The sequence below is a fragment of the Chroicocephalus ridibundus genome, chromosome 4 (genome assembly GCF_963924245.1).
Source record: "Chroicocephalus ridibundus chromosome 4, bChrRid1.1, whole genome shotgun sequence".
Classification (NCBI taxonomy): Eukaryota; Metazoa; Chordata; class Aves; order Charadriiformes; family Laridae; genus Chroicocephalus; species Chroicocephalus ridibundus.
Window position 1 is genome coordinate 74163509 of NC_086287.1, and position 14714 is coordinate 74178222.

At 56.2% G+C, this 14714-nt stretch overlaps 2 protein-coding genes across 2 annotated transcripts in view; both read left to right on the forward strand.

The window, feature by feature from the left end:
* Positions 1 to 14066, forward strand: part of HYDIN (HYDIN axonemal central pair apparatus protein) — a 165451-nt gene extending 151385 nt beyond the window's left edge. Inside the window, exons 66-83 of the mRNA XM_063334137.1 lie at positions 725 to 971; positions 1511 to 1723; positions 2387 to 2525; positions 2868 to 3033; positions 3437 to 3584; positions 4856 to 5063; positions 5795 to 6016; positions 6533 to 6702; positions 6896 to 7094; positions 7272 to 7430; positions 7798 to 8078; positions 8418 to 8637; positions 9435 to 9647; positions 11016 to 11179; positions 11472 to 11622; positions 12038 to 12268; positions 12897 to 13121; positions 13601 to 14066. Of these exons, the coding sequence (XP_063190207.1) occupies positions 725 to 971; positions 1511 to 1723; positions 2387 to 2525; positions 2868 to 3033; positions 3437 to 3584; positions 4856 to 5063; positions 5795 to 6016; positions 6533 to 6702; positions 6896 to 7094; positions 7272 to 7430; positions 7798 to 8078; positions 8418 to 8637; positions 9435 to 9647; positions 11016 to 11179; positions 11472 to 11622; positions 12038 to 12268; positions 12897 to 13121; positions 13601 to 14065 (3821 nt within the window). The 3' untranslated portion in view covers position 14066. The remainder of the gene's footprint in view (positions 1 to 724; positions 972 to 1510; positions 1724 to 2386; positions 2526 to 2867; positions 3034 to 3436; positions 3585 to 4855; positions 5064 to 5794; positions 6017 to 6532; positions 6703 to 6895; positions 7095 to 7271; positions 7431 to 7797; positions 8079 to 8417; positions 8638 to 9434; positions 9648 to 11015; positions 11180 to 11471; positions 11623 to 12037; positions 12269 to 12896; positions 13122 to 13600) is intronic.
* A 185-nt stretch (positions 14067 to 14251) lies between these two features.
* The window catches only part of VAC14 (VAC14 component of PIKFYVE complex), a 72670-nt gene continuing 72207 nt past the window's right edge, over positions 14252 to 14714 (forward strand). Inside the window, exon 1 of the mRNA XM_063334139.1 lies at positions 14252 to 14410. Within this exon, the coding sequence (XP_063190209.1) occupies positions 14307 to 14410 (104 nt within the window). The 5' untranslated portion in view covers positions 14252 to 14306. The remainder of the gene's footprint in view (positions 14411 to 14714) is intronic.

A 14714-nucleotide genomic window follows, 5' to 3' on the forward strand; every position in this document is an offset into this window, starting at 1 on the left:
GAAGGAAAGGGTGTGAAGGACAGAGTGGTGCTGTTCCCCAAAGCCTTCTCTCCACCACGCGCAACCAGCCAAATTCAGTTCTGCAGGCAACGGGAGCAGGACTTAACGCTGTCCTTGATGCCAGGCACTGAGGCTGGCTGGGCCGGGACGTGAAACACGGCCAGAAAACTTCCCAGATGGCGTAGCAGTCATCTCTACTGTTAGTTCCCGCACATGGTTTGGGAACCGACACTGCCCAGAAACCGTTTTGCGGGAGAAGTTTGCATCTAGATCCCCAGTCCTGGAGATGGAGAGAGTTTAACAGCATGGAGTGAAGCGTCTGGCTTCAGTCCTGGGCCCATTTAATTTGCTAAAGTGTAGCCTTCCTGTCTGTCATCCCAGCACCTTTAGCAGGTGTCCGGTGGCATGTTCTGATTCAAGCGGTTCTGTGGGTCTCCGCTGGGCCTTTTCACTGTACTTGCTGCCCCCCACCCTGTTCTCCCTCCTGTCTGTTCTCACTCTCACACCCGTCCCTACGACTTTCTGGGATTACGATTTAGCAAGCGGTAACAGAGAACCACGAGCAAACTGCCCGCTCTCCCTGTTCTTCCCTTGGGGGCCTTCCTGCTGAAAGCACTCGGCCAAGCGCATCCCAGCTCCCTTCTGTCCACCTTCAGCAGGAGGCAGAGGTGCTGGGAATCTTCTCCTTGGAAGACGTCCTGCTCTAACCTCTTCCTTACCGCAGGGTGTTTCCTCTCCTCCGCCTCTGGTGCCTCTGCGAACCCCCAGCCTAGCCATTGTTTGCGCCAGCCGAGCCGTGCTCGGGAGCAGGCCTCTTCCTCCCGGAGCTCGTCTCTGAAGACCATCAGTGCCACCTCGATGTTCTCTGTCGAGCCCTCCAGTGGCACCATCCCTGCCGGCCAGAGGCAGCTCTTCCAGATGAAGTTCTCTCCGGTCTGCGTGGGGGACTTTGAGAGCCGGATGCTCTGCAGGTAGGAAACGCCCAGGCCTTTTCAACTCATGCCGCTGATGGATGGTCCTGGTATCGCCTCTGGTTGGGGTGGGTGGGAGTGCGGACCTGGGGACAGCCAGCCCTGGAGACGCAGCAGAAACAACCAACGTACAGGAGTGAAGAAAGGTGATCATCTAGCCTTGGTAGAAGCAGGTGTGGAGACACTGGGAAAAGACATTGTGTGACCTATTAAGCTCCTAGAGGGTTGCAAAATCTGGAAGGAGAGATCTAGACAGGCTGTCAAGGGACCAACCAGTCCCTAGCTGTGCTTCCTTATCAGATAAGCATGGCCTCCTTATCTACATAGAAACCTGCATGCTGTGGTTGGTCTCTGGACACGTAACTGTTCATGTTCCTGCCGTTTCACCTCTGCTGCCTCCGTGGCGGGGAGTGCAGTTCTGTGTGATTTGCTGCTCAACGCTTGCACAGAGAGAGGCATCAACACTGTACAAGGAGATAAACAAGCAGTTGGCTGGCTGGAAATGTTAGTCCGGCTAATACCAGTCCCTTTCTTCCTAGTATTCCTAACCTGAAGCCAAATCAGAAGGGCCCAGAGGTGGCTGTGAAGGGGAGAAGCCTGATGCCAGACTGCCACTTTGAACTGGAAGACTCCGACTACATCACCGCAAAGAGGCGCAACCCAGAGCTGCGGGGACCAAAGGGGGCAACGTTCGATCTCAACACAAGAGTGATGGAGTTTGCGGCAGTTGGAGTGTGCAGCAGGAACAGCAGGTCGGTGTGGGCATGGCTTCTCCTCTTGATGGTCTCCTAGTCACCCCCCGCTTAACCAGAGACCTCTCCAGCTACTCTTCCAAGCCCCGTGGCACATCTGTACCTCATCTGTAGTCTGCTGACACATGGCCGCCAGTCTGTTTCGGGGCTGGAACAAGGTGGTCACTGAAGACCAACTGGCCAGTTTTCTGTTCTCTTCGTCCCTTTCTTCAATAAGGTATGGGTCAGACTGGGAGGACCACGTATCCCCAGCCCGTGCTTTGTCCCTTTGAAGAGCATCCTGGGGCATTCTCCCTCCTTTGAGATACTAATGAGACATGGTCGGTGAGGGCTGCAACCACAATAGAGAGTGCCATCTTCCAAAGGAACCTTCCTGGACTTGATTTTACCATTTTCACTTGATCTTACCATTTTAACGTGCAAGTTTGGCGAATTTCTTTGCTAATTTCTTTGTTGATGGCCATTAATTTTTAGCCACCTGAGAGACAAAGAGGGCCCCTAGAAAGAAGGTGAAATGTTTTTGCTCCCAGTGTTGTTCTCCTGTACCAAATAACTCCCATCCAGATGGTGTCCAGGACTGGCAGCGCCTGATGGCGGCTGCAGGACAGAGTCATTAACATCCCAACACCACCTTAGTAGTCCTTTTTTGCTTTGTGTCCCCAGGACCTTCATGGTTATGAACCCAACCGATTCTGCGTATTCCTTCCAGTGGACTTGCCAAGACCCTGGAGCCCCACCAGAGCAGGTGGCTTTCTTCTGCCTCACAGAGAGAGGACAGATCCGGCCACAGAAGAAAGCAGAGGTGGGTGCAGAAAATTAAGACAGTAGACCCAGTACAAACAAGTGCCAGTTTAACGCTGCCTATGTCTGCACTTACTGGGCGTCCCATCTCGCTGTGGGCTTGCCAAGACCCACGAAGAAACCTTTGATCGCAGTGAAATGAACTGGCAGATGAACCTCTTCTCACCCTGTACCCCACATCTGCCATGCTTTTGGGCTGTAGGTGGCTCAGCAGCCTACCTCTGAGCTCACAGCAGCATAAGGTGGAGGTTTCTGGGGTTTCTTGGTGGTGTAGACTGTACCCCTCCTCCCCTTACCCTCCCAAGGGCAGCAGCTTTCCTTCATTTGCCTCTTTGTCCCCCAGATGCGGTTTGAATTCATCCCCCGGCACCTGGACATCACAGAATCATTCTGGGTCTTTACAGTGCCTGAGCAGAGCATTTCAGTCCCGTTCCTGTTGGTGGGCAACACCACCGACCCACTGGTGACTCTGGACAGGTCCCACCTGAACTTCCACTTGCTGTTAATCGGTGAGCACCGTGGTTATACCTGACACGCTCAGAAGTCTACCCTTCTCCAGGGGCCCAGCAGGCTCCCGCGAGGAACCTGGAAATGGAAATGGGCTCTTGTGAGCAGAGCAGCCGGCTCCTGGCACCCAAGTGTAGGAGGGAGAAGAAGGGGAAGGGAGGAAGGCACGGCATAGAGTTGGGGCTGCTTCCAGGAGGTGATTTGGGGGTTGATGCAGGAGGAGCCCAGGGGGTCAGAAATACGTTTCCATGTTGGCATCCTGAGCGTGCCAAGCCTGCAGGCAAAGCTCCTGGCTGCAAATTGCCTGCAGGGCTCAGCCAGCAGGCGGGAACGCAGTTGGATGGTGGTGGCCTGGTGGCCAGAGGAACAAAAAGGTTTTCAGCAGCTGCTTTGTCCTCTCCCCAGGGCACGAGGTACACCAGACTATCTATATAATCAACGGTGAGAAGGAAGCCTTCAGCTTTGCTTTCAGAGAAAGCTCTCTCTTCTCGGAGGCGTGCAACGCCTCCATGAAAATAGAGCCCCTGAAAGGCTCCATCGCTCCTCTTTCAAGGTAACAGGGCTCACAGGCCAGATTCCCTCTCCCGCGTGCCAAACATTGCACCGTCTTTTTGGGTTTTGAGGCTTTCTCCCCTCCGCAGTCACCAGGTGACTCTCAGCAATAGCATACATCTGCCTTGTTTCGTTCCATCCCAACGGGGACACCACAAAACTGCAGGTTCCTCTATAAAGTAGCTGTGTCCAGATTACCCTCATCTTCTAAGCCCCCTTCCTGGAGAAATCCAGGCCGTGGATCTTCTCGTTTTAATGACAAAAGCATGTTTGGGGGTTTTAACCCTGAGCCAGGATCCCCTGAGCCAGCAGCCTTAAGTATGCAAGGTCTCCTCTCTTCCCTGTGTTCCTTTAGTGACAGAGCCCACCGCGCGCGGTCTGTGCAAAGCCACCAAGAGCAGCAAAGCACACAAGCAGCATTTAAGCCCATCACGGGGTGAGAGCGCCAAGGCTCACACATCCAGCTGTGTTTTGCAGGGTCACCTGTTGGAAAAGGGATGCTCTTTTCTTGTAAACTGCAGCCATGGCTTGCCATCAGACACGGTCAGGAGTTCAAGCAGTTTAACAGGTCACTAGCTCATGTGCTGATCCACTGTGGGTGGCCCTGTGCCCACCCGTAGCTTGCCTTGGGTGTAAGGAGAACGCGTTAGCTCCAGGCAGCTTTGCTGTGGCTTAAAAGATGTTGAATTTTGGCTTGTCGCAGGGTGCAAGACAAGAGAGCGTCTCGTATCAGTCCCTGTGGCTCACAGGAGAAGTGGCGATTCCTTCAGTCTCTGTAGCTTGGTTGTGTTTGATTGTATGCCCACAAAAATTACAGAGAGGGGGTTTGGTGGCACCCACGCTGTACTGCTGTCACGGGAGCTGGACAATGCCTCTTTGCCAAGAAGATGTTACCCCTGCCATAGAGATCGGCGTGATTGAGAGTCCCTGGGAGCGTCCTCCTCTGTGTTTGGGACAGAAGTGGGGTCTCAACCCAACGCTTCCCTGTAGCAGATGGGGCAGGGCACTAAGGTCAGCAATAGCTCAGGGTTTGCTGCTGCTTCTTGTATCCTCTGCCATTTCATTCCAAGGGATCATCGTACCTTAAACACTGCTCACCGGGGCTTGCTCCACAGCGGAAGGCCCTGGAAGGGCAGAGTGCTGCTCCTGGTTTCTCCCAGGCCTGGGGTCTCACCACAGCTATTGCACGGGTGGTGTCCTGTAGAGCAGGCATTGTGGGGCCAAGAAAGCTAAGAGACAGTGAGCGGTGCAAAAAGGATCTTCCCTCCCCAGGATTCCCATTACAGTCTTCCTCACACCAACACTCGAAGGAGAAGTGATCTTCAACCTCAAGTGCGATGTCAAGAGGAAGACCCAGCCCCTCTCCTTGAACATCAAGGCCACTGGCTATAGCATGAACGTGTCTGTCAGGTGCGAGGATGGCGATGGCTGTGTCACTGAGCTCAGTGCACAACAGATCAACATCATTGATTTCAAGGAGGTGAGCAGCACTTGGTACCCTGAACCATTTGCCCCACAAAGCCCTGTGAGATTGGGCCTTAACCAGGAGCTTTGCAGATACATTTGAACAAGAGAGGATGCTTTGCTTTGTTTGTGGGTCTCAAGAGGTAGGGAGATTGATCTTGCAGACAGGTCATTAGCTGAATAGCTTGAAGGAAATAGACCTGTTGGAGCAAGTCCAGAGGAGGCCCTGGAGATGCTAGGAGGGCTGGAGCTCCTCTGCTGTGAGGACAGGCTGAGAGAGTTGGGGACGTTCAGCCTGGAGAAGAGAAGGCTCCGGGGAGACCTTCCAGCCCCTTCCAGTCCCTAAAGGGGCCTACAAGAAAGCTGGGGAGGGATGGTTTACAAGGGCATGTAGTGACAGGACAAGGGGTGATGGCTTCAAACTGGAAGAGAGGAGATTTAGGTGAGATCTGAGGAAGAAATTGTTTGCAGTGAGGGTGGTGAGCCCCTGGTCCAGGTTGCCCAGAGAAGCTGTGGCTGCCCCCTCCCTGGAGGGGTTCAAGGCCAGGCTGGACGGGGCTTGGAGCAACCTGGTGGAAGGTGTCCCTGCCCAGGGCAGGGGGTGGCACTGGATGATCTTTGAGGTCCCTTCCAACCCAGTCACCCTTCTGTCACTCTATGAATATGAAAGATGAAGGAGCACTTGCTGGGCCAGCCAGCCCTTTGCATGTCCTTCAAGCCCTAGTCCTCACCACCTTCTCCCCACAGGTACAGCTAAACGAGAACATCAAGTGCGTCTTCAGCATCCACAATAACAGCAAGTTCAGCTTCACCTTCTCCTGGGAACTGAGCGGCCCCGCAGCCCGTAAGCAGCTCCTTACCATCACCCCTCGGACAGGCACCGTGGAGGCGGAGGGGAAAGCAGAGACCCAGCTGGCTTTTCACCCACAGAAGATGTGCTCTTTAAAGGACGTAGAGCTGACGCTGCAGGTGAGGCGCCAGCGTTTAATATGGGACCTTCGCCTTCCCTGCACAGCAGCTTGGCAGCAGGAGCCCGGAGCGAGGGCTGAGCTCCATCCCTAAAGAGTCTGACAGTTTCTGAATGAAATATTTTAATGAGCGTTTATGCAGGACCAGTTTGGGAAGCGCTTTCGTAGCAGGACATATCCCCCAGGCCCTCTCTGCCCCTAATTTGGCGGGGTCCTAGGTGTGCATGGAGATGGAGCTGTTTCTCCTTGCCAGACCCCTGCTGATTCGGGTCCCACAGCCCAGAAAGGTCCTGCCAGCACACGATAGCAGAAAGCAGGGCCATAACTCTCCAAAAACTCTTTCCCTCTCAGCCCAAGCCTTCCACCTTCTGTTTCCATTCTGGGGTCCTTTGACACCTGCTTTTTCTTATCATCGCTGCAGTCAGCCGTCGCCCGTCCTCTTCCTCAGCCTCCTCTGGTGTTTGCAGTTGTAGTTTCCATCTCTTCAGCTGGCTCATGCTGTCTTTCTCCTCGCCAGATCAGCAAGGGTCCCACGTTTACTTGCGCATTCCTGGCCACCGTGGTAGTGCCCACTCTCCACTTCTCCACCACCAGGCTCAACTTTGGAGCCTGCTTCATCTACCACGCTGGGATGCCACCTGCCCGTCAGACCCTCGCCATCACAAACAAGGCAGACAAGGATGTGAGGTAGGCCTTCTCCGCACGCTCCTTTGGGCCTTGCTTAGAACATGTCTGTTCCGTGTCCTCACGACCCTTGTGGGTTGAAATCCTGAGGATGCGGGGGGAGGAGAAAGGAAGGCCCTCAGCAGCCCTGATGTTGTCACCTGACCACACACAGCCTTATGACACCTCTGCTTCTCTTTGCTGTGCTTTCTGCCAGTTTGAACTGCTTGTTCACCAACACCGTGCACCTGGAGGTGGACTTCCGAGGATACGTCCTACGCCCAGGAGAGACAGTGGAGGTGTCCATCACTTTCTATCCCAGAGAGGCTGTGTCTTACCAGGAGCTCATCCCTTTTGAAATCAATGGTCTTTGCCAGCAGACTGTTGAGGTCCGAGGAAGAGGCACGGAAATGAAGGTGAGATGGAATCCAAATCCTAAAAACTCCAGGTGGCAGCCAGCCAGCGTGGCTTTCTCTCTCATTTTCCTCATTTCTCTTCCCCAGCCTACCGTATTCCGGTTTTCTGCTACGAGGGTGGCAGAAAACCTTTTCTCCTTCTTTCCTTTCGTTTTATATTAATTCCTCCTACCTCAGGTTGATGTAATGGAACCACAAGGGAAGGTGGTGAAGCTGGGAGCCCTTTCCATCGGACAGACGGTGAAGAAGATTGTCACCATAGCAAACAACAGCTCTGCCCCTCTCACTTTTAAGCTCCATCTCATGTCCACCACACCAGAGCTGCAAGAAGATGGGGTAAGGTCCCTTCCTTCACTGGAGAGCACTTTGGGGTGCCTACAGGGACGTCTACAAGCAGCTATGGGTGGGAGCTTTAGACACATACATTAGGATGCGTCCACGTATATTAGATATGGAAAAGTGATCTTTAAAGACCAAGAGTCACAGCTTTCTTGGAGCTCACATGGAATCACTTTGGAAGACGTAGTCCAGCTCACCATGGACACGTCACAGGAAAATACCTTTGGTAGCTGGGGATGCGTGCCAAGGAATGAGTAGAGTTTGGGGCAGTGTTGATGGGGACAGAACAGGAATTGGAAGGCTCTATGGAGGATTCGCAACTCAGTTGCCAGATGAAGTAGTCTCCACTCATTTCTTTGGGCAGGTTCTCTTCTTGAACACCATCAGCGAACTAAGTCTGAAGCCCAAAGGAGATACCTGTAAAGTGGAGGTGAACTTCTCCCCAAAGTGCCGCATCCAGCCATTCACCGAAGAAGTGATGATGGAGTGCAATGGCCTGGTGCGCTCCCTCTTCACGGTGCGGGGCTCCTGCCAGGGCATCCAAGTGAGCTTGGACCAGGATCACCTCAGCTTTGGAGCGGTGGTGCAGCAGAGCTACACATGCCGGCACATCGTCATGCACAACACGGGCGACATAGGAGTCGAGTAATGCAAAACTCTGTCCTCTCTGAGGGCTTGGATGGGGGTTGGATGGAGTTGTAGCTTCCCCACATAGTTCCCCTCTGCTTTTCCATCCCAGTGGAGAGTTGTGCAGCCAAGGCTGTGCAGTCAGGCCCTGGAAGTTAGCAAGGGATACAACCAAAGGCTTGTTTAGGGATGGGTGCAGCTGAGTCCTGCCCAACCTGAAGCCTTGTTGCCAGGTGGCTCAGCATCATGCCTGAGATCTGCTGGAAAAGCCCACAAAAGGCTTAGAAACAGCACACTGCGTTCGCAGCTTCCCAGTTGCTAATCCTTCCTTCCTGTCCTTGTGCTTTCCTTGGCAAGGTTTGAGTGGGACATCAAGAGCTTCAAGCCAGATTTCTCCATCAGCCCCGCGAAGGGTTACATCTCCCCAGGAATGGATGTCCCCTTCGTTGTGACCTTCTGCCCCTCAAAGCTGAGCCATTCTATCCAGTACCAGGGCCTGCAGTGCTTCATCCAGGGCAGTGAGCCACTCCGGCTTACACTGGCAGGATGCTGCATGGAGACCCCTGTGACCAAAGAGGTAATCGGAGCAGAGGCAGGATGGGTCCTCCCCGCCCTTATCCCACCATGTGCACCACATCTCTGCCAGGGCAGGGACTGGAGGACACTTGCATGCAGGATTGCCAAAATGTCTGAGCCCTGTTATTGTCTTCCTCCCCAATTAAAGATGCTGCTCCTCCAGCGAGCGTGTTAGCAGTCCTGGCTCTGCACTGTAGCACCTTGGCCACGGGGACACCCCCCAGGGCTCTTCTGAGACCCTCCCCACAGATTGCCACCCAGCTGTACCCACAGTTTTGCACCCACAGCCACGCTTTTCCTCCCTGTCGGGGCAGGGGAGGGCTTTCCAGCACTAGGAGTGGGCTAAGGCATCTGCATCCAGCTCCTGGAGCACAGGGATGCAGCCTGGGAGGACTCCTGGCCCTCGTGGGCATTCCAGGAGACTGCAGCTGGGAAGCATTGGCTCTTGCTCCTGAAAGAGAGCCTGGGGAAGGCTCTTTAGCCTGCCCACGAAGGGCCTGTGTGGCTGCAGGTTTTGTCCTCGCACAGAAGAAACATCCTTCCAGGACTCCCATGTTCTTTCTCCCCTCCCTGGGAGGCGGCAGCCGCCTTCACCCAGCCTGCAAAAGACTCATTCCTCTCCCTTCTCTAAGAACCAACAACTTGATTTACACCAAAATCTCAAAATGGAAATTTTGTGTATGACAGGGAAAAGCTGCTCCCTGTGCCCCGGAGCCTGGCCTAGAGCTAGTCAGCGTCTCTGAGAGTGGAAGGGGCTCCTTGGTAGGACCAAGCAGCCTCTGTGCTCCTCTGTTGCAGACACTGACTTTCACATGCAACGTGCGCGAGAAGCACAGCCAGACCATCCTCCTGTCCAACCCGAGCAACGAGGCTTGGACCGTGCAGCCTGTCATTGAGGGGAAACACTGGAAGGGGCCTGAATTTTTCCGTCTGGAAGCCAATCAACAAAACAAGCCTTACAAGATCACTTATGCACCCCTAACCATGACCTCTGAGAACAAGAACCATCAGGTATGTGAGCTGGGCCTGACCCTCATAGCAGGACCCTCATAGTTCACCCTGTTTGGGGCAGAAGGTAGGATGAGATGACCTTCAGAGGTCCCCTCCAAGATGCAATTCTCCTGTGATCCTGTGTTGGAAGCTGGCTTTCTTGGTGGCTAGAGGCCAGGGGTAAGGTGGGAAGTCCGGACTGACCACTAAATGTATTTTAGCAGCTAACCTAAAAAGCCAGGTTATCCAAAGGTCCAGGAAATGCAATTTGTTCTGTGCAGCTCCTGGTTCCTGTCTGTGCAGCCCAGGGTGGGAGGCTCGGAGACACTCTCCTGCTCAGTTCTGGGGGCTGCGCAGGCTCCCCAAGCCCCGGGCATGACCACTTCTGCCAGCACTGCCCTGCTGGGATCCTTCTGCAGCCTGCAGGGAACAAGAGGGGTGAAGCTGCCCTGCCATTTCTCAGCGCCCCCCCCTCACCGTGAGCAGACAGGTGGGAAATGACACAGAGGTGTCTCCTGACATCACCTTCAGTAATGCAGCAGCTTTGGAAAGAAAAGCCCTTCCTGCAGGGCTCAGGCTGGGCAGAGGGGCATGACTGGGCCCCTCCGTTTTCATGGGCAGTATTTTCTGAGACAGACCAGGGACAATCAAGGGGGTCAGTTCAGAAGGGTGCTGGGACTGCTGGGGTCCTTGTCCTGCTCCAGCTGACTTTACACCACACCAGAATATAGGCCGGAGTGGAGGCCAGAGACTTCTGGGCTCAGTCTCCAGGGTGCTGAGCAGATCTGTACCCTTGTAGGGTTGCGTGTGTTCAGTATCTCTTTAATGTACAGCCCTGCGTGAAGAGTCCTGCGGTTCTCGGCTGCTCTGGAGGCAGAGGAGATGCCACAGGGCAGGTGGCTGTGACCCATTGGCACCCAAAATGAGGACTGGATAGGAACTTTTCATGGCCCACCCTGGCTGGTGGGACCCTGCCGTGTTAGTTTACGGGCTGCTCTCTCAGCAATTAACGTTGGGGCTAATCCCCGCAGCACCAGGGCAGTCGAGCTTAGCAGGGGCTGTCACCCCCTTACCACAGCTGTCCCCGCACGAGCACAGGGCTGGCGACTGGTGTGCCCAGGGTAGTAAGGCCAGTAAAGGGGCATTAGGATGGTCCGGCCAGTGTTTCCTGGCTTTGCCCAGCCATGCTGCCTCTGTGTCCTGTAGCTGTGCCAGGCCGAGAGGGTATGACATTGCCATCTCCTGCACAGGACACAGGGCAGCGGTCACAGCTCTCAAAGCTGCCCAGGTGACAGCCTAAGACATGGGACTGGCTCGCTGCGCTTGAAAGCCAGTAACCAGTCTGGACAGAGCGCTGGAGAGCTCACTTATCCTATTTCGTGTCTCTAGGGCTCCATCTTCTTCCCATTGCCGGATGGGACAGGCTTGCACTACCTCTTGCAAGGGACTGCTGAGGCCCCAAAATGTTCAGGGACCATTTTCCGGGAGGTACCGTGTAGGACTTCCTACACTGAGATCATCCCCGTCTCCAACTGGCTGAACAGACCACAGAGGTGAGTCCAGCCCAGGAGGTCTTATCCCACCAGCAATCCCTGCAGCAATTCCACTGCCTGGAAGCTTCCCTTCCTGCAAGCTTTCCGCTCTCCTTGGCCATTTCTGACCATAGGTGTCTGGGATCACGCTATCTGCCTATCCAGACCCATCCTGGAGGGCTTTCCTCCAAGGTGGATGAGAGCTGGCTCCCACTGCCTGAAGGATGAGAGGGGCTGTGTTGTACCCCCCACCCAATGGGTATCCTATGGGAGTCCTTCCTGTTGCCTTTCACTGCATCCTTCTCGCCCACAGGTTCCTCGTGGTGGTGGACATCCTCAAACCAGAAAACCTGGAAAGCGGTTCTGTGCTGCAGGGGCTGGATTACATTGACGTGCCAGGCTCTGCCAAGAAGGACTACAAGCTCACATTCCTCTCCTACAAGGAAGGAGTCTTTAATGCAATGGTAAGTGCGGACATCAGGCTGTGGGGGCCCTTCAAGGAGCTGTTGGCTCACTGAGAAGCTCCATGCCTGCTTTCATACCTCCATGTGCCCACTGGTAGGATTGTGGGTGTCCTGGGTGGGTACTGAACAGCAGGCACCTCTCCATACATGTCAGTCTCTGCGAGGGTCCCACTGGGGGCTGCGAAGCACAGGTGGGTCAGGACATTGGCGGGGTGGGAGCAATGGGCAATTGGGAGAGTATCAAGGAGAAATACCACGCATGCTTTCCCCGGTCTTGCACTCTTCTCCGGTGGCTGCTTACAGCCATTCTTGGAGGTAGGGTGCTGAGCCTGGGGGGGCTCTTTGGGCTGCCTTAGCACAGCTGGTATATTGTTATGTGCAGAATGAGCAGCGCTTCCCTTTTTCTCTGACTCAGGTGACCTTCCTCAACGAGGTGACCGAGGAGTACTTGTTCTACATGGCGACTTTCAAGGCCACCGCTTCGGGACCCATCAGTACTGTTGAAATGAGCACCGCTGTTCGGCAGAGAGCATCTTCCACCGTCAAGGTGGACAACCCTCTGCCTGTCCCGGTGACGTTTGCCATAGATTGCAAAGTGCCTGACGTCAACGTTCCCCCGTATTTCCCTGTTCCTGCGCAGTCGGAGGTAGGCGTAAAGCTCGTCCGGTACGCTCTCTTCTCCCTGCAGCCTTTCTGGGAGTGGGTGCTCTTGAAGGGTTGATGCCCTACATAAACCATCTGGGCCTTCTTTCTGAGGGTGACAGCTCCCACCTGCTAATAATCTGGAGGGGAAGCAGTGCGTGAGAATACCCCTAGTGGGAACCGCCCTGCGCTGGTGGAGTCTGCCATGCTACCCCTTGTGATATGACCCCGTCAGGCCTCACGCAGCAGGTCCTTGTGACACATGCTCTTTATTTAGTGTGGGCATTTTCAGTTTAGAGTGGCTGCAGGGCATGCCCAGCTCGCTGGCAGGGTGTTTGCAGCCTGGATCAATAGGAGCTGTTCTGTCCCCTGGGGGAGTATAGGGGCATTTTAGGGTGGGAAGCTTCTGGGATAGTGCTGGAGGGCTCTCAGCTGTTGGGGACGGTCCCCCAAGTGAACTGTCCCCCAAATGCTGCAAGGATCTGCCCCAGAGAGAGGGAGTTAGAGAGAGGGAGGGTGCTGGGTTGCTTTCCAGTACTGTGTGAGCACACCAGGGACCGATTTCCCCCATCCCGGACCTTGCCTTCTCCATCTCTGCCTGACACAGTGGCTTTTCCCTTCATTCCTCCCAGGCTGACCTTGTCATTGAGTACCAGCCCGTGAAAATGGGTGAGAGCACCGGGCGCCTGGTGCTCCAGAGCAGCGATTTGGGCTCTTTCCACTACAACCTGCACCTGAAAGCCACCACGAACAGGCCAGAGAAGCCCCTCTACTTCTGCACCACGCTGGGCTCTAGTCAGACCATCACGACCAAAATCATGAATTACGCCCGACAGAAGACAGACTACCTCCTCCAGGTGAGCCCAGCCTGCCCTGGGCTCTTGCTGGGAGGTGGTTCATCTTGCCAGCATCAGCCCTCTCCGTCAGGGGATCCTGGCCCTCTAGCTTGGCCTGGCATCGCCAGGGTAGCCATGTGAGCCCAGGGATCTTCCCACCAACGCTGGGCTTGTTTGCAGATGGACTGTCCTTACTTGCAGACCCCGTCTCTGCTGCCCTCATTGGAGCTGCTTTTGCAGGTTCCGTGGTGCCTGGGCTTCCACCTTAACCCCCAGCTCTGGCAGTAAGGTCTCTTGGGGTTTGGGCACAGGGTTGTCCCCCCTGGGCAGCCCCCATGGCCATCCATCGTGGGCACTCACCAGGGGTATGGTGTAGGGGTGAAAATGTGCAGGGACAGGAAAGGGACAGGGACCCTGGCCAATGTGATGGTGGGAACCTTTGGTGCTGGTTCTGCTTTTGTGACCCATCCCCACCACGGTCTCTTCTCTCCCCCGTGCAGACCAACTGCGTCGACTTCCAGACGGAGAAGACCATCAACGTGGCTCCCGCCAGCCCAGGGGGCTCGGAGGTGAGCGTGGAGGTGACCTACGAGCCTTGCCAGCTGGGCGAAGCCAGGGCCACGCTGCAGCTCTCCTCCCCGCTTGGGGGGGAGTACAGCATCCCCCTCTTCGGCCTGGCCCTCCCGCCCAAGCCCCAGGGCCCCTTCCTCATCAAGGCCGGCGGCACCACCTCCATCCCCTTCAAGAACATCTTCCTCCAGCCCACGGCTTTCCAGTACACGGTGGAGCACCCGGCCTTCACCGTCAGGGCCCCCGAGAGCCTGCGCCCCAAGAAAACCGCCTTCATCACCGTCTCCTTCGAGGGCGGCCCCGGCCCTGTCACCAGCAAGATGGTGGTCTCCTGCCCCGGGGGGGCCGGCGTCTCCTGGGTCTACTACCTCCGCGGCCTCCCCGCTCACAAGTGACCTTTGCCTGCCCCCCCACCCCGTTAATAATTAAAACTGAAAGGAGGCGGTAATTAACTCGGTTTGGAATAATCCCAGCGTGTCCCACGGAGGCGGTGCTGAGGCGGCCTCCGGGCCGCGCGGGGGCGCTGTGCGGCGCGGAGGGGTCACGTGGGGCGGGCCGGGGGGTCACGTGGCCGCCGGTGGCGGCGGCGGCGGGCGGCGGGGCGGGGTGGGGTGGGGAGGGGGCGGCGGCGGGACCATGAACGCCGAGCGGGACCTGGCGCCGCTGGCGCCCAGCGTGGTGCGGGCGCTGAACGACAAGCTGTACGAGAAGAGGAAGGTGGCGGCCCTGGAGATCGAGAAGTGAGAAGCCGGGGGTGGTTCCGGGAACCGGGAGGGGGGGAACGGGGGCGGTGCCGGTCAGGGCTACCCCGGTGGGGACCGGCCTGCCCTCCCGGGGGGGCCGGACCTGGGGCTGCCTGCGGCCCCCCGGGTGGTGGGAACCGGTACGGGATGCTGGGGGGTGGGTGGGGGTCCCGCCGTGCAGCTGTGGGTCCGGTGGTGGGAGGGGACTGGCCCGGCGCCCCGGTGGGGCTTCGGGGGGAGGGGGTCACCCCGGAGGGTCCGGGGGAGGGCTTCATCTCAGGGGGACCCGGAGGGTCCAGTG